Raw genomic sequence first — 26082 nt, forward strand, 5'->3', positions numbered from 1 at the left:
AGCATTCGGTTACTTTATAATTCATAGAATTCAGTGGATTATGCATTTACATAAAAATTAAACTAGACCTGCCCCTACCTGTATAAGGTTCAGTAACTAAAAGTCTTATCCATTTAGTTTAGAAATTTGATTCGCTTTCCTTTTGTCTTCATCCTCCAGCCTCTCCTTAAAGGTACATCATCCAGGGAATAGTAACATCTCTCAAAAACATTTAGCTTAAAGTAAGTAATTAACCAAATGATAATATAATTATCTATTGGGCTCTGATCCAGGCACGGTCCCTTATTGCTTTGGAAAATACAATGCTGAGTAGTCCTCAGGTAGCTGAGTCTGGTGTTGGGAATGAAAGCGAAGCACATGAATTACAATACATAGAGTTACAAACACAAAAACCTGGAAAACTAAAGTACTGAGCATATTTGGCAAGAGGGAACAAAATGAGAAAATAGCTGTCAAGAACTGTTTTCATAAAATTTCCTTTACAATAAAAAAAAAAAAAACCACTCTCAATGGGACGAAGCTCCAGATTTTTTAAAGAACAAGTGGTGAAAACAATCCCTTGCCCCCTCAACCCCAACTGATTCAGATGAATCTGCTTTACACACTAATCCCCATTTCTCTGGTCAGTCCAAAAGATGTGTCCCCTGAGTGTGGCGTTCCACTCTCCCCACCTTCAGTTATTATTTCCCATAAACCAGATTTCCAGTTTCTTGTGGACCGTTCCTTTCAGTTGTCCAGTGTCAACTCTAAACAGACAAGTGCAAATCTGTGTGAGACAAAAAGGGCCTTAAATTACTAACTTTCTTAATCTACTTCTTTCTGATCCTACTTCTGTAGTTTCCCAGGCTCCAGAGCTACAAAAATAGGTGCTATGTTTAATTTAATTTGTCTTTGGAGAAGAAGTGTGACTATGATATGTCTCTGATTTCCTAATTGGCAGCTCTAGGACTTTGGCCATATCATTTAATATCTCTGCTTTCCTCTTTTTTTTCCCCACTATCTAATGTGGGAGTTAATAATGAGTCAGGGCGTGTGCAAAAACCCAACCTATTGCCTGGTGTTATTGACAGAACCATCAATAGCATGTTTTCATATCTTCTCTCTCATGCCCAAACTGGTAGGCATCAAGTCTTTCATTTTTATCCCTTGAAATGACAGAAATATTTCTCTTTTCTCCATTTCTCTGTTTTGTGACCTCTCATTCAAGTATTTCCCCTTTTATTTCTTCCCCCATGGAAATTCACTTCAGGATTACTGTAAAAGCCTTCATTTTTTTTTTTTCTCCTGTCTTTAACTTCTTTTCTTTCCTTTGCTCTTGTTGCCAGATCAATCCTACTGAAATAGAGCTGCAGTTTACTTTACTCCTTAAAAAAAAAAAAAAAAAAAAAGAGTTCTTGTTTTCCTATCACATCAAATCTGAAACCTGGTTGTCAGGGCTTTCCAGAATATGACTTTGCTCAACAACAGGAGCATGCCAACCCTCTACATATGCCATGCTCCTGTCTTTTTCAGTAATAACATTTCCCATATGAGGTACATATTTCAGTCCCCTACCACATATCCCTCATTTTCTCCCCAATCTCATGCTTCTTGCCACCATGCATATCTATCATCGTCTAGTCTTGTGTCCCTCGCTGGGGTCAGGAAGGTTCAGAAGTGACTGAGTGTCGGAGGAGAATTGCCAATGCCTTTTTTGCTGAGAGACCTGCCCAGAGACCGTCTCTTTGGAATTGTTCTCCTGTAAAATCTTGGATGTTCTTTTGTGACTCTGCTACGTCAGTAAGGCTGGCTTCACGAGCCAGGAATTTGTGCAGTCACCCAGGGGTCCATGCTGAGGAGGGTCCTGCACTTGCTTTAATATTCTGCTATTACTGTCTTGAGATGCTTAATTTTTGAATAAGGGTTCCCACGTTTTCCTTTTGCATGGGGCCTTATGAATTAGATAACCTGCAGGGCAACCTCAGCATTTATTTTGAGTTGCATTAAGGTGAGAGCCTTACATGTAGGAGTAATCTTCATTATAGCCAGATTTTAGGCACTATGGATCAGCCACTCTTCAGTGACGTATCTAGGCATACAATCAAGAACTTCCTACTTTTTCCAGCATTAATATCAAATATTTTAACTGTCACCCACAATCTTAATATATAGTATTTTCTACAAAACAGCTTTTCTGTTACGCTGCTTGAGTGTTGCAGCAGTATCATTGAGTAAATCTATAAAATGTTCGGTAAGATTTAAGTTGAAAAACAGAATTTGGGACTTAGCCTTAGAAAACCTACTAATGCAGATCCTGTTGACATTGAGGGCATTGTCCCCTATTTGAAACCTCATAAGAGAAACTGCATTCAGCTCTAAGTGCTCAGGGAGAGACATATGTCACCTGACACATTAGTATGTTTTTGTTATTGACCACAAGAGTGATGGAATTGATCATGTTCCCAGTGTAGCTTTGATTGTCTACAAGTTGAGTCAAATTTGCAGATCAAACCACTTTATCTTGGTTTTAGTGTTCTAATTTCTAATTCTTCTTTTCCACATTTACTCATATTTTTGTTTCATTATTGTTTCATTATATGTATTAAGCCATTCTGAAATCTAACATGCCTGTCACATAAGTGCACAATAAGTATTTGATGAATGAGTTAGGCAGTAGTCCATGGCTTAATGCATTCCTGAAAATACAGGAGTGTCAAATATTGAAAGACAATGATAGACAAATGTATAATGGACATGGTTATGTTCTCTGCAAACTACAAAATAGTATAAATTCATTAATTATATTTGGTCTTTTAGATACCATCTTTGACCATTTATTACCAACATTTGTAAAAGTTCTTTGTTTCCACTTTATTTGGACATTCTCAACTACTTTAAGGCTTCAGTTTGAGACTGGAAAACCACCACTACTTTGCATCAATTACTGCAAAATTATGATACCTACACTTTCATCACTTTAATATTTTCATTTTGTTTAATTCCTTCTTTATACAAACAAGCAAACAAAAGAACGACAATGGTTTAGTTCCTCTGACAGTCTCCAAAAACTAAATTTTGGACGGGAATGCAGGCTCCTATATTTAAGTGCCATACAAATGCTGACTTTGGATCATGAAAGGTGGTTTAAGGGTAATAATACATATCTTTGGAAGAAAGATTGCATGAAAGTTGAGGACCCCTTTTCAGGTGATAAATTTAAGAAAAATAACACATCCCATTTCTTTCACCAAGTCCTCTTTGCCTTCCTCCTGCAAAATGCTCTTGGCATTTTCTAAATCCCCACAGTTCATGTAGTACTCCATTGCTCTTCATTTGTTCCCTCCTGCCTACTTTTGCTTGGTCAACCGGGACAGAGCCAGACTTTTTTGGTAGTTTATGCATCTGATCACGTGGCATAGTGTCAGCTGCATGAGTGACTTATTTTTTTATTTACTTTCTGTGTACTAGGAACATAAGTTTGGTATGGAGATGTGGCTGTCATGAGTATGGCAACCATAGACAGTGGTATATATCTGTGTTTGTGCTAGAAAGCATTTGAGGGTTGGCCTGACCATAATACTAGCGCACTTTGTAAACAATGTGGCACTTATACATCATAGTGGCATTCGTTGAATACAATGGGGAGCTAGTCCCGTCCCTAAATTTCTGAAAGTCTGCTTAAAATACTCTGATAATCAAGAGACTGGGATATGAGATTAATCAGAATACTTTGTGTTCACAATTAGGAGTATTCTCACCCTATTTTAATGCAATAAAACCTATCAAAGGGAACTGATGAAGCTACAGCATTGTACTCAGAATAGCTTAGAAATTCTTAGAGAAAGGGGCATCTGGGTGACTTAGTCGTTTAAGCATCCAACTCTTGATTTCAGCCCAGGTCATGATCTCAGGGTTGTAAGATCGAGGCTCCGTTGGGCATGGTGCAGTCTTGGATCTCTCTCTTGCCGCCTGGCCCCCCCGCTCCCTCCCTCTCTCTCTCTAAAAATATATGTATTAGAAATGGTCATGTTTGTAGCATTTTACACATAGGTCTCTTTCATAGATACTCTGCTACTTATGGATAGCAAATGGAATCTAGTCATGCTCCTGAATAATTAACCAACAAGTTTCATTTATAGCAAGAAGCCAATGAAGAAGATATTAACATTCAGGATACACAGAACATAAAGCACAGAGATCTTTAATTCATGGGTGAATAAAGACGGAAGCAACATGTTGAACATAGCATTTTTCTTATAAAGTGATTTCAGTGTCATATATTATTAAGTTGATAATAGCTGCAGATTCTGCTCAACTTTCTGTGCCACACCAGCTTTCCGTGCATCTTTAAGAGAAAGCTATATATGCTATGACAAGAGTTAGAATGGGTGAGGTGAGCTAAGAGGAAGTATCCTCCCCTTTCACTGGGATAGCTTAATTATGTCTGTTTTATTGGTGGAAACAGTTTCCTATTTGGAGGGGGGAAAAAAACCCACAACTTATACCTTAATTTTCTGATTAAGCATATTTGAAAAATACTTCTACATTTATTTTTAATGCAGCTCGAAGAGGATTTCATGCTTATACTCCCAGTGAAAGGTTCTATTCTGTAGGATTTGTACCAGAGATGATAATAGGCTTAATTTGTCTTGTATTTTAAAAAATGATCAAAGCATTGTTACATCTGTTCTTTCATTTGATCCTTTCTACTGCCCTATAAGATGGGTTAAGTGTGTGTCCTAATCCCTCCTGACAAAGAAGGATATTGAGGCACTGAGGGGTTAGGTGATTTGTTAGAGGACATATTCTGAGTAACAGACCTAGAAGTCATGTACTGTGCTTCCCAGGTTCTATGCTCAGATTGTAAAGACAACTTCTGAACACAAACACAGTTATATACTCCTGAATCTAGGTGCAAAGCAAGATCAGACAAGGAACTCTTTAAAATATTCACCTAGACCTAGGCTAGGACCTCGTGCCTGGAGAGTTCAATTTGAAGCAGAGGAGAGGACTGGTAGATCTATTAATACAACTTATAGGTGACTTGGAGTCTAGTTAATCAGAACAATTGGATATTCACTCATTCATTCATCCAGTATGGTTCTCTATGAATTTTACTTTCCTGTACTTAGCCCGTCTTCCTAATAGGTGTTGGACTTCATCAAATTTATTAGTCATTTCCCTACGATGTAGTTATTTTTAATGTACTCAAATGAATTTTTTCTTATGTCTCACATAGAAAGAAATGTCTCCAGTCAGAATTTTTTAAAGCCCCAAATCAAAGAATAAAAATTGCATTTTTAAAATAAAACCATAACTAGGAGAGAATTTGTAAATGAATAAGAAACATAGGAGATGCTCAATATGAATCTCATATAAATACAGATGAAACAAGGTTCTACTTTTTACCCTAAAATTTATAAAAGGTAGGACAATTTGATAAGTGACATGGGTGAGAATGAGGAGAAATAGGTACTCTTATATAGTGCTGGAAAGTGTTATTGGTGCGGTATCTTTGGTGAGATAGGCACTATTTCTCCAAAGTAAAAATGTGTGTTTTCTCTCATCTAGCAATATTACTTCTCAGTATATACATCTGGGTAATGTGGATGTTTAGGAATCTGCTTTGCAACATACTTGATAATAGGAATAAAAGGAAGACTTCTAAATATCTTCATAGGCAACTAGTTACATAAATTATAGTACATGCATTAAATAATACTTATTTGTGCTTATGTAGAATGATCTCCAAGGTATATTAAGGATATTAAATCATAATTAAGGTTAAAAGTAAAAATTACATACATTATGTGCCCATTTGAGTATAAAAAGTATGTAAAGGTGGAATGTAGATGCCTTTGCTTATGTGTACATAGGCTATTTCTGAATACTGTATATATTTCTATTAACTGTCATGCATTTAGAAAAGAAAACTGGGTTTGGAGATAAAATTAATTTTATATATTTCTGTACCTCTTGGATATTTGCAATGTGTATATTATTTTTCAATAGACAATTAAAAATAAATTTTAATGCTTAATATCATAATTGGCAAATACAGTGAACTGTAAATCGTAAAATACATTTTCTCCTGTTCACTTTGCACTTTTATGGTTTTGATCATATGTGCTGTTGTAATAAATCCATTCATATTTTTTTAAATATCACATATTTCTACAGTGATTCTACCATTTCTATTTGGAAAATGTCATTATAAGTCAGGGAAACCACATTTAGCAAATTCAATCCATACTGCTCTAGTCAGCCCACAGTCAGCTACCGGATTGTGACTGAGGTAAACGGTTTTTAGAATTAGAGAATGCCAGAACTGGGAGGGATGTCAGAAATTTTATAAGCCAACTTGGTCTTAGAGATGAAGAAACCAAGATCCAGTAGGATTTCTTCCTCCCATGTTAGCACATGGCACTTACATGGTAAAATTTAGGATTGAGGTAAACTTTAGTACTAAGTAAATTGAGATAGTGTGAATCAGAGAAGATAAATTATTCAAACCAGTTTGACGTTAGCTGCATGTTCATTCTTGGACAAGTCTCTCTCTCTCTCTTTTTTCCGTTCTGGACTCAAGTTTGTAAAACTTTAAAATGACTGGTTGAACCCAGTGATATTATTTGCACCCATTCTGTGTTGACTGGAAATGTTTTAAAAGATTGATCCACTAACTCCATACCCTATTAACTTTACTACTCTCTCTACATTTGTAAGCACCCCAGATTTCCACAATTTCTGGATCTGTGTAAATGCTCCTACCCCTCAATAGTCAAACCATATTAAATCAACTTAATATTTGTTTCAACAATTACTCTGAAGAAGACAGTTTAGTAATTCTTATAAATAGCTTGCTGGGAAAAGAATTCGTATCTCAAAATCTTCAAATACAGCTCAAACTCATGTGAATCTTTCTTTGATGACTTTATTTGCAAGTCACACTGTGTTCTTGTGTTCTTTTATCATTTAACATGGCTTGTTCCACGGCCAGAGTCTAAGTTTTATATTTCCCCTTGCTTATGTCTAACTAGCCCTTGTGATTTTAACAATGGAATCAGGAGAGTAACAGTGAATGAAGACAGACACTTCTGACTAAGAGGAATGTTTCAGATTGCAACTCAGACCCAATACTAAATACTGAGTTGCCAAGAAATTGTAGTTCAGGTGGACTGCCACATGAAAAGCTGATACAGCAGTGCCTCCCAGGTTGGGACACTGGTACCTTCAGAAGATGATCCTGTTCTCTGCAAAGAGAGAAGAAGATGTAAGAGTGAACAGAACATGGAAAGTGCCCCATGACTCAGCCGTCAAGCTCCCTCTGTTTATGCCCCTCAGAGAGATAGATCTTAGAAAACCCAAGCACATAACTGGGTCAGGGATTATCTATGCTAATAACTTCATCCCTTCACAGGGATAATCAAGGTTAAACTCGCGTTTCTTTTCATCTTTTTGAGGAGAAAATTAGTTCCTCTAGGTTTTAAAGTTTAAAGTATACAAATTTAGATTCCCTTTCCTAAAACGAGACCATTAAGTAGAAAGCTATTAAAAGGATGTATATAATCCCTAATAGTTCATTAGTTAACCTGCTGTTTAACATATCTCCCCCAAGATCTCTTGAATCAAATTTTCTATGATTAAAGATCAACACTCTGAATAGTTTAAAGCGTTCAGATTTCATAACGGTACAGTTAGACTTCATACTATTTTTCTATATCCAAAGCCCAGAAATAAACTTTTACAAAATTTCTACCCAAACTACCTCGTCTCATAATTTATCTACTTTTGACCTTTTATTTTATTGATGTCTTGGCTTCACTGTTTTAAATTACATAACAATTTTGCTTTTTCTCCTGCAGGCAGAGTTCACAGCCATGCGGGAGCAGTACATGCGAGGTGGGGAGGGATTCATCATCTGCTACTCTGTCACTGACCGCCAATCATTCCAGGAAGCTGCCAAGTTTAAAGAGCTAATTTTTCAAGTCCGCCACACCTATGAAATTCCCCTGGTGCTGGTGGGTAACAAAATTGACCTAGAACAGTTCCGCCAGGTAAGTGCCAAATTTTGTTTGTTCTTAACTCCAAGGGTACGTAGTACTTGGTAAAGCATGGCTGCTTTCCAAGGTTATATTGAGAATTATGACAAAGAAATGATGCATGTGATTTTTCTGAGATATCTTTGAAATTATGGTAGATCATGTCAGCTGCCACAATGTATCCCAACTCACATGGTACTTTACAGTGTCTTCACCACTCCAACAGGAGGCATATTCTGTTTCTCCTGTCTCCTTGGATCTGGGATGGCCCTATGATTGGTTTCAGGCAGTAGAGTTTAGTAGAGATGAAGCTGTATACATTCAGAGTTTGAGCCGTAAGAGTTCTGCAGATTCTGCATTTACCACTTAAAATACTTGTTCTTGGAATCCAGCTACCATGTAAAGACCACTACCCGTTAAGAGTTCACAGGACCCTTCCCACCCTGCAGAACCAGAACAAGCCTCACTTGTCAGGTCGAGTAAGAAGTGCCTTCCATATGCCATCAATCTGCTTCAAGCTGCCTCTGCTGTGGTCCTCAGTTCATTTTTCCAAAAAACAAAATTTAAAATGCAGAAAGCATGGCTAATTTCTGATAATGCAGAAACCACAGGTTATGATCCATTACCAGATTTCATGTAGTTTACTATATAAAATTCTTCTCTGATCAGACACTATCAGGGCCTGATGGGCAAGCTGTGTTGGCTTCATCTTTACAGGGTAATAATATTTGTCCTTAGTCCTTTTTGTACTCCTTAGTACTCCTAAAGAGATTAAATGACCAAAGCCTAGTTCAGGAACCAGATGAATCATCTCACAATTCTATTGCCATGACTTACTTTGTACAATGTTAAAGTACTAAGATGTTGCATACAAATCAAATTTTTATAAATCAAATTCTCTAAATTGAATGGTTGAGTTCTAATTTTAGATGCTTTATCTTTATTTGCATTGACCTTAAATTTGAGCTGAATTTTAATAGTTTGTATGTTTCCAGTTAATGATTTTTAGACTTAAAGTAGCCTGCTAATAAATCCTTTTGCTAAGGTAAGAATCTTCACTAAAACAGTTTTTTTCCTATTTTAAGTGTTTCATATATTTGGATTTTTGTATCTAATGTATCTTATATTTTCTTGAAGTGAAAATATCATACAGAGTCAATGCTTATAAATCTATGCTTACTACTGAAACATATTTCTATATTTAGTGCAGGACATTTTTGTAGTGGCATTTTTTTTCTGTATTTTACTTGAAAATCTAGGCATGTTAAAGTGGCAGCTGACTATTTTTTTTAGCAGCTATAATATTTGAGTCCCCTGTACTTGTTCTCCTCCCTTCCTTTGTTGTTTCTCTTTCTCCAAAGCAATGTTTAGTATGAAATGGTTACATGGCTATGAGATAAGAATTCAAGTTTATCTCACCAGTTAAATACGAATATATTTTGCAATATTTGACAAAAACAGGAAGAGAAGTGTAGGTCTAGTGGTGAAACTTTCAGATACTCCTTTGAAGAGTGGGAATAGTCTGCTTTTTTTTTTTTTTTAAGGACTTCTGGGAAGTTACCTGAGGGAGCACCCTTAGATGGAAGTATACCATCAGTGATTACATGACCACCTTTATTGCATTTCTCAGAATTCCTCAAGAACATAAGCCTTTAATTGAAGGCCGGTCAAGAGCTGCAAGTGGCTCTTGTAAGTTAGGGGATTTGAGAACATGAGGGAAACTTCTTCAGGCAAAAGTGTATCATGTCTCCAGAATGATTGCTCCCCATGATTCCAGCACTGGCTGGCATTTGCTTTTCCCTCGTTATCCTGGTCCTGCTTCCCCTTCCCTAGGGGAAGGTTTTCAATGGGACCCCTGTCTTAGCCTCGGTAATTGCAGATTAGCAGTGATGAGACTCTCCAGCATCATATACATCACTAAAACAAATACAAAAAATGACAGTAAGCTGAGTAATTTAGCAAATTTGACAGACTTTTCCTTTCAGATAAAAGCAGTAAACAAGATAGTCACAGAAAGTGCAAAACCCATGAAAACTCAAATTACAATCTTTTTAAAATTGCTCATGTACCAACATCTCCAATAATGAAGTGTTGATATGCAAATTTGGCTCTGGCTGTGGTGTTTGTGATGGGAATAATTGTTCCTATAATTGTAGAGTGGTTGTTCCTTTTCAAAATGCTTTCCATTCACACTTTATTTTAATCCTATAACTGCCCTGTGTAGTTGTAAGGCAAGTGGTTGATGGATGAGGATATTTGAGAAGTAAATAAATGGATAGAAATTGATTTTAATAAAATAATGTTGTTAGTGACAAATTTAAGACTAAAACCCTGATCACGTGTATTTTTTTTTTTTTTTTAATGTTAGTCTTCAAGGGTTAGGTCTCCATTTTAGGGTTTTAGTTTGTTTTTGTTTCTGTTTTTTTCATGTAAAACAAGAAGATGCTGACACCTGCATCATCTCCAGCTCAAAGGAGTTTTGTGAAGAGTCCTAGAGTAAATGTTTAGCTCTGGAAGCTTCTGAAGGAAATCATGCTGGTGTTCATGTTCAGTGCTAGGAGGCAGAGGAAGTAGGGTTTTTACTTGGTGGCTCTTCATCCTCCTCACGAAAAGTGGCTGAAAGGAAAGTGCTGATGCTGATCTGAGGAATTTGAGAAACAAGACAGAGGATCATAGGGAAGAGAGGGAAAAATGAAACAAGATGAAACCAAGAGGGAGAGAAACCGTAAGAGACTCTTTATCTCAGGAAACAAACTAAGGTTTGCTGGAGAAGAGGAGGATGGGAGGTATGAGGTGGCTGGGTGATGGACATTGGGGAGGGTATGTGCTATGGTGAGTGCTGTGAACTGTGTAAGGCTGATGAATCGCAGACCTGTACCCCTGAAACAAATAATACATTATATGTTAATTTTTTTAAAAAGGTGGGGGGAAAGTGCTGATGATGAGAGCTGTTTCTTGTCATGCTTGTGTGGTAGAGTGGGTAGCTGCATTCTGAATCTATTTCAGTGAATCCCGAGTCCCTTTATACCAAGAAAAAGAAATGACTTTTAGTGCCTGATGTCCTTCATGATTAGTGACATCTTTAAGCAAAAATATTAAAGGGTTCTGTTTAAAGTTGGGTATTTTCTCTGAGAATAATATTCATTTTGATATTGATGATGCATTTAGTATTGCAAGGCTCCATACCAGGTACGAGCACACATAATTTTATTTCATCTTCACCACAGCCACCAGCTAGGCTCCTTTATGACCCTACTTACCTATGAGTCATCGGAGGCTTTAAAGATTCAGTGACATAACTAGTGTCCAGCATTTCTGATTTGAAATCTCACTTTTGGTGTCCAAACCATTGTTGTTTTTCTCGAATTCTGTTTATATCAGATTCAGGATCTTAGTGTGCTCCACAGAGGATAGAACATAAGCAATTGCATTGTCTTGCAGCAGGAAGGAGCAGAATGCTAGCTCTTTGGAGCTCTTTGGGGGTGTCGTCGAGGTGTTGGACAAGCCAGTAATAGCCAGAACTTGGGAAGAATGTGAAGAAAAGTAAAGACAAGGAAATGATGCTCATAACTACTGAAAGGCACTATTTTCTCAAATTTGTCCAAAGTTCATCCAGACTACTATAAAGCCCTTTTTAGATTCCCAGACTACATTAAGGTCCCGGAGCTTGCATGGTCTTTGTCCCTACTATGCCTTCTACTGTCACACTGAGGAGTGGAAGGCAATAATTTCTGCTTTTTTGTTTTTGCAAAACCCTAACCAGCTGTGTAGAGTAAATATGGTGCTACGAATGGAGTGAGTTCCAAGGATCTGGGAACTGGTTTAGGAAAGTTTTACATCAGTTGCAGACCACAAACTGTTTTATCCTGAAGGTAGACTATGACAACACTTCCAGCGTTGACAATCTAATTGCAGCTTAATACTCAGTTTGAAGCCTTGAAACTCTGTTTTCCACAGCCTGACTAACTCTCTGAATGCAGATCTGGGATCATGAAATACTCCTCGTTTCTTCTTCAGTGATCTATCTATTGAATGAAAATGGCTCAATTCCTTTACTGAGAGGGGGTCCTATAAAAGCTTCAGAGATCAGAAATTGCTGTGTTAAGAAAAATGACATCTATTTAGAGTTCTACCAAGCATCTGCTTATCTTTGCAAAGCGATGGCAGCTTTGTGGCACAGTAAAGGAAAAAGCAAAATCCAGTCTCTGTTCTCAGGGACTTTCTCTTCTCGGAAAGGATCTAGGCATGTGATATAGAACATAATATTATGCAATAGAACTAAATATTGAACAATATGATACCATAAGTAAGTGCAATTGTTGCTGAAAACCAGGAAAGATCAATGTGGGCAACATTTTTGAGGAAGAAGGATATGGAATGAGAAAGCATCACAACCAGATAGGAAGGAGCAGGTGAATGGTGAAAATTCTTGGGGGAAGGGCCAACAGGAGTAGATAGAGGAGGAAATGAATTGTGGGGCTATGTGCACGAGACATGGAGTGTAAAGGAGGAGGAGTTGAGAAGACCAACGTGCCCAGTACATATATATCAAGTACCCTCAGAATAATTTCATAAGGTCTGCCTTGAAGACACACTTTGTCAAACACAAAGCGTAAGTATGTACCAGAGGGTCTTGGATATGCCGTAAGGCAGTAATTGCAAATACCACTCAAATTTTAAAAAGTGAAAAACAAAAGAGTAGTACTTCATCTTTTACCAGTAGAGTGGATAATCCATATCAACACATTTTCCAAATGATGAGGGTATATTTTTTAATGGGAGAAGAGTTGTGATAATTGATGCAATATTATAGGGATACACATTTAAATTTAACAATTATCTAGACCTATTTATACTTTCCATAACATTTCCTTTATATGCTATTTCATGTCATTAAAAATGCCAATGTATTAAGTCCAATTAAGATAGAAAACAAAGCATAACAATGCTTAGAGTTTAATGTATATTATCTATATTGAATAGGTTTTGAAACTAGAATTTGAACCTAAATCAGTTTTCTGATCCTTACATATATTTTTGTTTTGTTTTTGCTAACACCATTTTTTCATGCAATTTATTTACCAAATATTCAGTAAGTACTCAGTGGGTAACAAGCACTTTTTTATACATACATACATAGGAAGAGAAATAACCTCAAATATTTGAGCAGAGTTGCGGCATGAATGCATTTTCATTCTCCAATTAGTTGTTGGAGGGAGGCGAGAATGGAAGCAAAAAGACCAGTCAGGAGATTGAATTATCAAGATGAAGAATGATGGCAGCTTGAGTGAAAGCAATAGACTATTCATGGATTCTGTACTCATGCAGCACCCTGACAGGATGACAGGTGACAAAATTACAGTGAGGCCTGGAGACCTCACATGTAGAGACAAACTGCTACATTGTTCAGGGGCACCTGAGGTCAATGTTGCATTGTCACACAAAACAGTGAATGTCCAGGGTGGACTCGTCAAGACAAGGTTAAGGCATATACTTAGCAAATATTTTTTCAGAAAATAACGAAGTATATCCTCAGAAGAATCAAATAGTCCTGAGTTTGAAATTTCACTGAGACAATCACTGTGTCCTTGGACAAATCAGTGGCAAACTCAATGAACATCCAAATTCTCCTTCAAAGAACTGCATCCTCCCAGACCAGAAATAGGAGGCATAGTCAGTAGAGCACTTCGGGGCCATCCCCAGCTACACAAATCCTCCTTGCCTGAAGTTATGCTTTTCCCATTTCCATTCTTGCCCATTTCCAGGGAAGTATGGACATAAATATATAACTATTGCAACCCAATGGGACACCATGACAAGCAATTCTTGTTCCAGATCCCCATGCTGGTTTGGCAAAGACTTTTGGGCTTCCATTGTCATTCAGCTTCTCCCTCAACCCAATCCAGCTTCCTACTCCTTCCTTCACAAGGGATGATCTCTAACAAATATCAGGTACTCCAAAATCTGTCTCAGTGTCTGCTTCTGTAGGACAGGGGCAATACCACTTTCATAGGTTTTCAGGTAGGGTAGATGAGATAAGAGATTAGATGAGATACTAGTTTACCTGGTACAGTGCTGAGTACAAACTAGGGACAAACAAGGGATTCAATAAATACTATGTACTACCATCTTCATCCCTTACCTGAATTATTTAAATACTCTCTGGGTGACTGTCTTCTAATCTGTTTTTTCACAAGTTAAATGCTAGTAAATGAAATATGTAAGGATTGTGTGAAAAGGAAGAGTAATTAAAACTGGAGGAAAGCCCAGCAAGTTTTCTGATAACTAAAGTACATAGGCTTTGGTGCACAGATTTTGTAAAATCAATTTTGGAATTATTTTCCTAATATTCAGATGTGAAACAGCAATCTTGAAGTAAATGAATTTTGAACAAAGTTTTGGAAGAATCCGTGCTTCTTTTCCATTAGACCATGAATGAAGTCAAACTGAGTAAAAACTGGCAATAAATGAGAAAGACTTAAAAAAGATTATTGGCCATTCCAGGAAAGCTGATTTTTCCATAGATGGACAAACTCATCCTGGATGACCTGTGGTTCTCAAATTATACTCCCCTAAACAGAAGAATTTGTATCACCTAGAAACATTGTTGGAAACACATTCTCAGGCTCTTAGTCCTCATAAATCAGAAAAAAATGGAAGTAGGCACAAAGGTCTATTTGAACAAATAGAGTGATTTTGCAGCAAGCTAGAGAACCATTGGGCCAGAAGGAATATAGATGAAAAGACATGAGGTCATTTATACTTCAGCCTCCATAAGAGAGAATCTAGATCCTATAAACATTTTCAAAGTCTTAAATGAAATATTAGAAACCTAAAAGAAAAGCACATGCACATTCACACACACACACACACACACACACACACACACACACCTATATACATAAAAATAAAAATTTTAAAATAAAAATGCTTATATCAAAAGAACAGTGATGAAAATAGCATGAATTAAATCCAATTCTCCAGTCAAATGTGTCACAAAAAAATCTAAATTTTGCTGCATATATTGGGCACCTACGACTAAGTGGCATTCCGTTTGGCAGTTTCATGTTTCACTGGAACAGAGGTCACGTCTATTCAGTTTGAACTGACATAACTGTTTGCTTCCCTTCCTTATTTAAACGGTGTTACAGTGAATTGTTTGGTTTTCATGGATCATTGGCCACATTTGTAAAATTGACAAGTCAGTGGAAGCGTCTAGAAATAAGTTTCTTTTTAAGGAAAAAAGGAAAGAAAAGCTGCATGGGGGAATCGGATTGTTGCTCTGAAATGAAATCCAAGATTACAAAATTGCTTCGATCACTTATAAACCAATCACTTAAAAGAGCTGCCCAAAAAGAAACACCAAGTATGTGAAGCTTTAAAATTCTTATCCTATCTGAGATTTCAGCTTTCTGTGCCCTTCCCTAGGTATACTAGTCAGCCAGGCTCTGACATTTGTGATAATTTTCAATTCTCACACTTCTGGCTTTATCCAAAAAAGCAAAACCAAACAAAACAAAACATTGTATGTCTGCAGGTGTATGTATAGGTATCATAGAGATCAAGACAATCCTGTAAATCCAAAAGAATGTTATTGATATAGGTTGAATTACAAATACAGGTTTTCCTTGCTATTTGCAAGGAGAGTGTTGCTATGAAACCTTTCGTGAGCCAGAAGGACGTAAAGCAAAGAAGTAAATAGCATTCCATAAAAGTGAAAATCATCTTCAGATTTCATTCCAATAGCAAAAACAGATACTAACGTAGGTCTTAGCAAAAGCGAAGTTTCTAAAGTGAACTTTCTGTTAGTGAAGGAAACCTGTTTTCTGAAAGAGGAACATTTCCTGTTTGCATACTGGAAACTCTTTAAGTTCATTCAACCATATGTTTAAGAAATTACATAACCATCTTGCTTTTAAATTTATTTTAAAATAATTATACAGGCACAGGAGATTACAAACAAATGGGTAGAGAAGCCCTGTGCATTCGTCTCTTAGCAACCCCAGTATTTTTATATTACATAACTATAAAATATCAAAAACAGGAAATTGATACCGGTTTAATCCATAGAGCCTACTGAACTTCACCAGTTACACATACTTGATTGTGGGTATATGTGTATAATTCTGTGCAGTTCTGTCATCGATATACCTTGCATAACCACCACTAGAATCAATATAGCCAGTTGTACACCATTACCATAAGACTCTTTATTTTACTCCTTGTAACCACATGCATCCCCTACTTACCCCAATCCCTAACTCCTGGCAACCATCATCCACCAGTCCATTCTCCACCTCTACACGAAAATTTATTTCATGATTGTTACATACATCGAATCATCCATTACACATCCGTTTCACGTCCTTTTGCGATTGGCTTTTTTTCACTCAGCACTATATCCTGAGGCACACCCAAGTTTTTTGTTGTTGTTTTTTTTTTATCAATAATGTGTTCCTTTTTATTACTGAATAACAGTTTGGATGTTACCACAGTTTATCTATTCACCCTTTAAAGACATTTGGGTAGTTTCCAGTTTTCATTTATTATAAATAAGGCTGCTGTAAACATTTATATACAAATTCCTGCATAAACTCAAGTCTATAATTCTCTGGGATAAAGGCCCAAGAGTGAAATTGCTGAGTCTTATGATAGGTCTATGTTTAGTTTTGAAAGGAGATACAATGTATTTTCCACAGTGTCTGTACTTACATTACTTTCTCACCCTTGCCAGCATTAGATGTTATCACTATTTTTTGTTTGACATTCTGTTAGGTGTATAGTGATATCCCATTATGGTTTTAATTTGAATTTCTCCAATGACTAATAATATTGGACATCTTTTCCTGTGTTTATTTGCCATCTGTATAGCCTCTTCAGTGAAATGTCTGTGCATGTCCTTTGACTATTGTATAATTAGATTATTCCATTTATTTATTAGTATTAAGTTTTGAGAGTTCTTTGTTTACTTGAGATCCAAGACCTTTGTCAGATACGTAATTTGCAAATATTTTTCCCAGCCTGAATTTGCCTTTTCATCCTTTTAACAGGATCTTTTGCAGGAAAAACTTTCATTTTGATGAAGTCTATTTTTCTTTTTCTTGAATAAATCATGATGTTAATATCAAATCAAAGACTACCACTTAGTCCTAGGTCCCAAAGATTTTCCACCTGTGTTCTTTTCTTGAAGTTTTATGTTTTACAATTAAAAGCACAATCCATCTTGAATTATTTTAAAATTTTATATATGTATTTGACAGAGAGGACAAGTAGGCAGAACAGCAGGCAGAGGGAGAAGCAGGCTCTCCACTAAGCTTGGAGCCCGACACGGGGCTCTGTCTCAGGCCCTGGGGATCATGACCTGAGCCGAAGGCAGCCACTTAAGCAACTGAGCCACCCAGGTGCCTCAGATCTTGAATAATTTTTTTGTATAAAGTGTTTGGGTTTTTTTCTGCTTTGTTGTTTTGTGGTTTTTTGATGATAGATATTTAATTGCTCCAGAAAAATTTATTAAAAGGGCTATCCCTTCTCTTCTGAAATTCTTCAGAGAATTCCATTTTTTTCTTTTGGTCTTTTTTCTCTCTGTTCAGATTAAGTACATTGTATTGATCTGTCTTTAATTTACTAGTTCTATCCTTTGCCTTCTCTGCTATACAGATCATCCAGTGAGGGTTGTTTTTTTTTTTTCCATTGAATAATTTATTACTTTTACTTCTTTTCTACTTTGTCAAATTTGCAAATTTATTGGCATGAAATTGTTACAATAGGTTCTTCTGATCATTTTCATGTCTGTAGAAACTGAAATGATAACCCCTTTAAATTTCTGATAGTGTTAATTTGTGCTTCTCTTTTTACTGAACAGCATTGGCATGCATTTATCAATGTTGTTAGTCTTCTCAAAGCACCAATTTTGGGCTTTGTTTTATTAACAGTGAATTTTATTAATTTTTAATTATAAAACATACCATATAGTTCTGGAATAAACCCACATCTTAATATATTATCCTTTATATATCTCACCATTTTTATTAGATTATCTTGGAGTTTTCCTATTTCATAACTGTCAGGCTTTTATTTTGATTAGTTCTGTTTCCTAATTTTTTGGAGTTGTATTTACTATTCTGTTTGTGAATGCTTGAGATGGATACTTAGCTTATTGATTTTCATTCATTCATCTGTTTGTTTCTGATTTATGCATTGCAGGTTGTAACTGTCCCTCTGCCAAGGGTTTGGTATAGCCATCCCTTCAATTTTTATGTCCTATTTTATCATTAGGTTCCAAATATTTTCTAATTTTGATTGTAATTTCTGCTTTGACTCATGGGTTTTTCACAAGTACAGTCCTTAATTTCTGGGCATGTGGTGACTTATGAGGTATTCACGGAACTTGTGATTTTCCACTATTTTTCATATACTCTGTACAATTTTAGTCCTTTGAAATTTGTAAAGTGTTGATTTTTAACATGCCATATGATCACTTTTGGTAAATGTCCCATATATACTTGATAAGAATATAGATTTTGGGTGGCAGTTCATGCATGTCCAGATTTGCAGGCATTTTCTTTCAACAATTTGAAGATAGAATCCCATTTCTTCTGGCAACCTTTGTGTTGGAAAAATCACATACCGGTCCAATTGTTAATTGAAGGTACTCTGCACCACACTTCCTGTACCACATCTCCCACCCCGGATGATTTTAAGATTTGTCTTTTTTGTCTTTAATTTTCAGGAAGTTTACTTTGGTGTAACTATGTGGTTTTCTCTCTCTTGCTTACTTGCTCTCTGGCGACCAGTGTTACTTGTTAAAATCTGTGCTTTTTGAATGAGGGCTTATTTTTTTAAAAAATCAGATTTGTGGCATTCGTAGTCATTACCTCTTCAAATATTACTTTTATTTTGTATTCCCTTCTAGGATTCAATTAGACCTATTTTAGTCCTTTTCACCTTATACCGCCTTTGAGTTATCCTTTTTTTCATATATTTTCCATCAATTATCTCCCTGTGTTTCGTTCTAGATATTTTCTTCTGAATGCTCTTTTTGTTTACTGTTTCTCTTATACCTAATTTGATTTAAACTCATCCACTGAGTTCGTCATTTTAATTGTGTTTTTAAATTCTAGTAATTCTGCTTTTAAAATTCCATCTCACTAAAAATGTAAATCTTTTCTGTCCTTGAAAAAGTAAAACACATTTATCTAAAAATGTGATCACTTTTTTATCCACCTAAATTCTTTTTTTTCTTTTAATTACTCTTCGTGTTTTAGTCACTGTGACCTATCACATTTACTTCTGTTAGGAAACTAGAAAGACTGAAAACAAAACAAAAATATCAATTTAATCTAATCAGGAACTTTGTCATGATCTATCCCTCCAAGTCTACTAGTTTATTTCAGTGGGAAGGTTGTTCAAAATTACCTGGTAGGCTATTGCCAGAAGGGGAGCTTACCCTCAAATTTTAATGATATGTTCTTTACTGGCCAGTGGATTCTTTGCTATGACAGTTCAGCTTGTCGGCCTTGTACGTACATCTAGCTGTTCTAAATCGATCATAAATTAAATACCAATGAGCAGGATTCAGTTTTATTTTTGAAAAGATCTATGAGCTATGCATACCAGATCCTGGCCCCTGAGGGCCCGTTATTCTTGGTGGGAACCTGGACTATATCCATCTGGTCCTCTCTTGGGACTTGGGAGGCAGTAGCCAGGTTAGTAGATGGTAGAAGTGAAGGAAAGCAGGGTCAGTCACCTATAGGTGAGAGAGGGGTTATGATGGACTCTTCCCAGCCTGTGTCAAACACCCCTGATAGGTCCCTGCGTGGAGCCTTGTGCTTGTTTTTCTCCAAATATGCATGTATCTTGCAATTTCGTCCTTTGTATACAATCATTCTGCTAGTCTGCAGAGTAAACTCCAATGCCTGATCCCATCCAAACACAGCCCTTGTGTACCTCTGTCATGCCAACTTCCCATGGCTTGAATTTTAAACCATCAGTACACGAAACCAATTGTTCACTGAACAGGGCACACTGGGGTGTCCTTCCTGTTCTGACCTCTGTACTTGTTAGTGTCTTTGTACTTTACACACTGTATCCATTTTGTGTACATCTGCCTATACAAATTGTGCACTAAATGGAAGAGGGAACTAGTTTTTACTAAACTAAAAAGTCAGAAGAAAAACTTCAAACAAAGACAGGCAAAAGAAACAAAGCCATTTACTAATGTCAGCCAAAATCTTGGGCAAAAAAGACAGGTTTTGAAATGCAGTGTTCTATACACAGCAATTAATGATGTATGTCATCTGTTTCTAATCTATCACTAATGCTACAAAAATGAGAATGATCTGCAATTAAAATTACCATGAGAAGCAGCAGGGGAGAGGCTGAATAGAAGATGGTTTTTCTCTAAGAAACCAATAATGTCAGAAGCATCGTTGAATATCTTAAGCATATCATGCTATTATTTAAATTAAGATTTATCTTTTTCTCATAAAATTTGCTTTAAATAGAAAAGATCAAGGAATAAAGACATAATCAAAGAAGACATTTCTTATAAAGAAATTCATGCAGTAATGACATTAATGTAATATGATTTTAGCATTTTTAAAATTTTATTTTGCTGTATACTCAGTATATGTGTCTATAAAAATGAGACATTATGAGAGAAAATGGATTGGTTTTTGTTTTGAGAATAAAAGGAAACTCAGTTTACTTCATTCTTGCCTGATGGCAAATAGAGTCCTAATAATGGGCAGAGCGTTAACTGAATATGTAATGTGAATTCAGGCTGGCTGCCGACTCTCAACCACATAACACTCTCCCTGTGTATTGAAACTCGCTATTCAATATTGGGGAGTACAAACTTTCATTCCAAGGGAGAAACGAGGCTTAAAGTGAAAATACTCTTAGAAGAGGCAGATACATACGTGTGGGTATATATGGTTATCTCAGTTACTTTTATTTAATAAAAGGAAAAACTGTCACTTATGAATGTTAAGTTCCTCTTTTCCTCCTCATTCTTTATCCCTAGCTGTGAGTTCTAGAGCAAACCTCCTTATCTTATCTTCTCTCTAATCATAAATACATGTTTCTGTACATTTACAAACCATGTGTAGTTAGAAATAATAGGTATAATTTTGAGTATTGTAAAATTTGAATATATTTAAATACATCATATGAGATACACACACATACTCATACATATAGGTATACAGGTCTGCCTATCTTTCTATGTATCTATGCATGGACTTTGGGTCTTGTTTCATACAAGGTTATTATTTTGATATATATGTTGACATATATAAACCTAGTTCACTCATTTTAATGGTTGCATAATAATTTGATCAATTAATATATTGAAATTTACATTGACCTATTGTAAAATGTTTCCACCAGGTTTTTCACATTACTAGCAATGCTGCCATGAACATTTCTTTGCACATCTCCTCAAACACATGTGCAAAAACAGCCATAGCAGAAACCGCTTGAAGTGAAAGTGAAGTCCGTGAAGGCATGCAAATTTTCAGTTTATTGGGTATTGACAAATTGTTTTCCAATTTTGCACCAATTTATGCAATCTTGAGAATGTTAAAAAACCCTCTTTCTATATCCCAATTATTGGATTTTAGATTTCTGTCAGTCTAGTGTGAAAATTTATCATTCCTTTGCTTTGATTTTTATTCTCCTCATCACCAGTTAAGTTGGACACTTTTTCATATACCTTTGTTGTACCCTTCCATGAATTATCTTTTTACTCTTTGCCCACGTTTTTCTTGTTACCGACTGTTTGCATATGAATTAGTAGGAGTTTCTTACATATTCTGAAGGGTTTTTTTTGTTTTTTTTTTGTTTTTTTTTTTGTTGTTGTTAGAGAGCAAGCGAGCACAGGCAGACAGAGTGGCAGGCAGAGGCAGAGGGAGAAGCAGGCTCCCCGTCGAGCAAGGAGCCCGATGTGGGACTCGATCCCAGGACGCTGGGATCATGACCCGAGCCGAAGGCAGCCGCCCAACCAACTGAGCCACCCAGGTGTCCCGTCTGATGGGATTCTTATGTTTTACACACACACACACACACACACACACACAAATGTACCAATATACACTTCTTTTTTTCATTTTAGGTTTCCTTTGTGAGTTGTATTTTGAGTTATGCCTAGAAATTTCTTCTTTAATAAGATGGGCCTGGTATTACTGGTCAATCTATTACATACATTTCATAATTATTTTCTTTATATCAAATTCTGAAAGGTCTAAGAGGTACATGCTAAGACTGAAGATTTTTCCACTTTTTCTTATAATTTTGTTGGACTGTGTCATATGCAAGATGATTTTCTTAAAAACACATGGATATATGTTGAATCTTCTAGATTGCTTCTTTTTTAATCAACAAAATAACAAAGACTTTCTTTTTATAAATTCACCAAAATGCATTGTAAATTTTGGTCCTGCTTTGGTCCAAATTACTTTTTTTTTAATTTTAATTCTAGTATAGAATGTTAGTTCTAGTGTAGAATATTAATGTATAGTATTTTATTAGTTTCAGTTATACAATCTAGTGATTCAACAGTTCTATACATTACTCAGTGCTCCTCAGGAGAAGAGTACTACTAATCCCATTTACCCTACCCACCTCCCCTGTGGTGACCATCAGTTCTCTATAGTTAAGTATCTGTTTTTTGGTTTGTCTCTTTTTTTCTTTATTCATTCGTTTTGTTTCTTAAATCCACAAATGAGTGAAATCATATGGTATTGGTCTTTCTCTGACCAACTTATTTTGCTTAGCATTATACCTTCTCATTCCATCCATATCATTGAAATGGCAAGATTTCATTTCATTCTTTTTATGGCTGAGTGATTTTCCATTGTGTGTGTGTGTGTGTGTGTGTGTGTGTGTGTGTGTGTATACCACAGCTTCTTTATCCATTCTTCTATGAGTGGGCATTTGGGCTGCTTCCATAATTTAGCTATTGTAAATAATGCTGCAATAAACATAGGGTTGCCTATATCTTTTTGAATTAGTGTTTTTGTATTCTTTGGGTAAATACCTGGTAGTAGAATTACTGGATCATAGGGTAGTTCTATTCTTAATTTTTTGAGGGACCTCAATCCTGTTTTCCCTAGTGGCTGCACCAGTTTGCATTCCCACCAACAATGCACAAGGGTTCCTTTTTCTTCACATCTCATCAACATTTGTTTCTTGTGCTTTTGATTTTAGCCATTATGACAGGTGTGAGGTGATATCTCATTGTGGTTTTGATTTGATGATGAGTGATGTGAGCATCTTTCATGTGTCTGTTGACCATCTGCCTCTTCTTTGGAGATATGTGTGTTCATGTCTTTTTTAAAATTGGATTATTTGGGGCTTTTTCTGCTGAATTGTGTATTCTTTCTATATTTCGAATACTAACCCTTTACCAGATATGTCATTTGCAAATACATTTTCCCATTGTCTTTAGTTTTTTTTTTTATTGTTTCCTTTGCTGAACAGAAGTATTTTATTTTGATATAGTCCAAATTGTTTATTTTTGCTTTTGTTTCCCTTGCCTCAGGAGACATAGCTAGAAAAATGTTGGGCGATATCAGAGAAATAACTGCCTGTGTCCTCTTGTAGTTCTATAGTTTCAGGTCTCAGATTTAGGTCTTTAATCCATTTCAAGGGGGGGGGGTGTGTACAGTTTGAGAAAGTAGTCCAGTTTTACTCTTTTGCATGTGGCTTTCTCATATTCCCAGCACCATTTGTTGAAGAGACTTTTTCTCATTGCATATTCTTTCCTCCTTTGTCAAAGATTAATTGACCATATAATCATGGGTTTATTTCTGGGCTCTCTGTTCTATTCCATTGATCTATGTGTCTATTTTTGTGCCAGTACCATATGGTTTTGATTATTACAACTTTGTAGTGTATCTTGATAGCTGAGATTGTTGATACTTCCAGTTTGTTTTTTTCAAGATTGTTTTGGCTATTTGGGGTATTTTGTGGTTCAATATGTATTTTAGGATTGCTTGTTCTACTTCTATGAAAAATATTGTTGGTACTTTGACAAGAATTGCATTCAATTTGCAGATTACTTTGGATAGTATAGGCATTTTAACAACAGCTGTTCCTCTAATTCATGAGCATGTAGTATGTTTACATTTCTTTGTGTAGTCTTCAATTTCTTTTATCAATGTTTTATAATATTCAGAGTACAGGTCTTTTACCTCCTTGGTTAAGTTCATTTATAAGTATTTTCTTATTTTTGGTACAATTGTGAATGGAATTATTTTCTTATTTTCTCTTTCAGTTCCTGCATTATTAGTGTATAGAGATGCAACAGATTTCTGTACATTGACTTTGTATCCTCTAACCTTATGAATTCATTTATCAGTTCAAATAGATTTTTGGCAGAGTCTTTTAGGTTTTCTATATATAGTATCAGGTCTTCTGCAAATAGTTGAAAGTTTTACTTCTACCTTACCTAATTGGTTACATTTTATTTGTTTTTGTTGTCTGATTGCATTGACCAGGACTTCCAGTACTATCTTGAATAAAAGTAGGTAAGAGTGGTCATCTTTGTCTTATTCCTGACCTTAGGGGAAAAGCTCTCAGTTTTCTCCATTGTAGGGTGTTTGCTATGGGTTTTTCATATGTTTTCTTTATTATGTTATGTTTTCACTAAATCTACTTGGTTGAGGGTTTTTAACATGAATGGATATTGTACTTTTGTCCAATGTTTTTTGTGCATCTATTGAAATGACCACATGGTTTTTTACCTTTGTTGATGTATCACATCGATTGATTTATATATATTTAACCACCACCCTTGCATTCTCGGAATCAGTCTCATTTGATCATGATGAATGATTTTTTTAATGTGTTATTGGATTGGGTTTGCTAATATTTTGTTGAGGAATTTTGTATCTATGTTCATCAGAGATATTGGCCTGTACTTCTCTCTTTTGGAAGACCTTTATTTGGTTTTGGTGTTGGGGTAATGCTGGCCTCATAGAATGAACTTGGAAGTTTTCCTTCCTCTTTTGTTTTTTGGAATTGTTGGAGAATAGGTATGAAGTCTTTAATATTTGGTAAAATTCATCTGTGAAGCCATCTGGTCCTGGATTTTTGTTTGTTGGGAGTTGTTTGATTATAGGTTCAATTTCATTGCTGGTCACTGGTCTGTTCAAGTTTTCTATTTCTTCCTGCTTCGGTATTGGTAAATTATAGGTTTCTAGGCATTTATCTATCCTAGATTGTCTAAACTGTTGGCATATAATTTCTCATATTCTCTTATAATGCTTACAAATACAAAATTTATGTGTGTCAGGTATTTCTCCTCTTTCATTTGTGGGTTTGTTTGTGTCCTCTGTTTTATTTGTTTTGTTTTTGTTTTTGTTTGTTTGATGAGTCTGGTTAAAGTTTTGTCAATTTTGGTGTTCTTTTCAAAGAACCAAATCCTGGCTTCATTGATCTGTTGTTTTTTTGTTTGTTTGTTTGTTTCTATTTCATTTATTTCTGTTCTAGTCTTTATTATTTCCTTCCTTCTACTTGTCTGGGGTTTGTTTGTCTTTTTTTTTTTTTTTTTTAAGTTCCTTTAGGAATAAGGTTGGGTTGTTTGAGGTTTTTCTTTCCTTTTGAGGCAGGTCTGTAATTCTATAACTTCCTTATTAAAACAGCTTTTGCTGCATCCAAAAGATTTTAGACCAATGTGTTTTTGTTTTCATTTGTCTCCATGCAACTTTTTCATTTCCTCTAACTTCCTGGTTGATCCATTCATTGTTAATAGCAGGTATATGTGCACTTCCAGTATTTTTATTGTGGTTGATTACTAGTTTCATAGTGTTGTGGTTGGAAAAGATGTATGGTATGAGTTCAATATTTTTCAATTTGTTGAGACTTTTTTTGTGAACTCATGTGATCTGGAAAATTCCATTGCACTTTAAAAAAATGTTTATGCTATTGTTTTAGGATGGGATATGCTGAAAAATATCTGTTAGATGTATTTTGTCCAAAGTGTCATTCAAAGCCGTTGCTTACTTGTTGATTTTCTGTTTAGATGATGTATCCATTGATGTAAGTAGAGTGTTAAAATCTC

General features: G+C 35.7%; 1 protein-coding gene across 1 annotated transcript in view; it reads left to right on the forward strand.

Annotated features, from left to right (window-relative positions):
- The window catches only part of RIT2 (Ras like without CAAX 2), a gene marked incomplete at both ends in the record, with an annotated part of 376588 nt that overhangs the window by 174241 nt on the left and 176265 nt on the right, over positions 1–26082 (forward strand). The window contains one exon of the mRNA XM_080821830.1: positions 7842–8033. Within this exon, the coding sequence (XP_080677956.1) occupies positions 7842–8033 (192 nt within the window). The remainder of the gene's footprint in view (positions 1–7841; positions 8034–26082) is intronic.

Source organism: Martes martes (genome assembly GCF_963455335.1).
Source record: "Martes martes genome assembly, chromosome: 13".
NCBI classification, from domain to species: Eukaryota; Metazoa; Chordata; class Mammalia; order Carnivora; family Mustelidae; genus Martes; species Martes martes.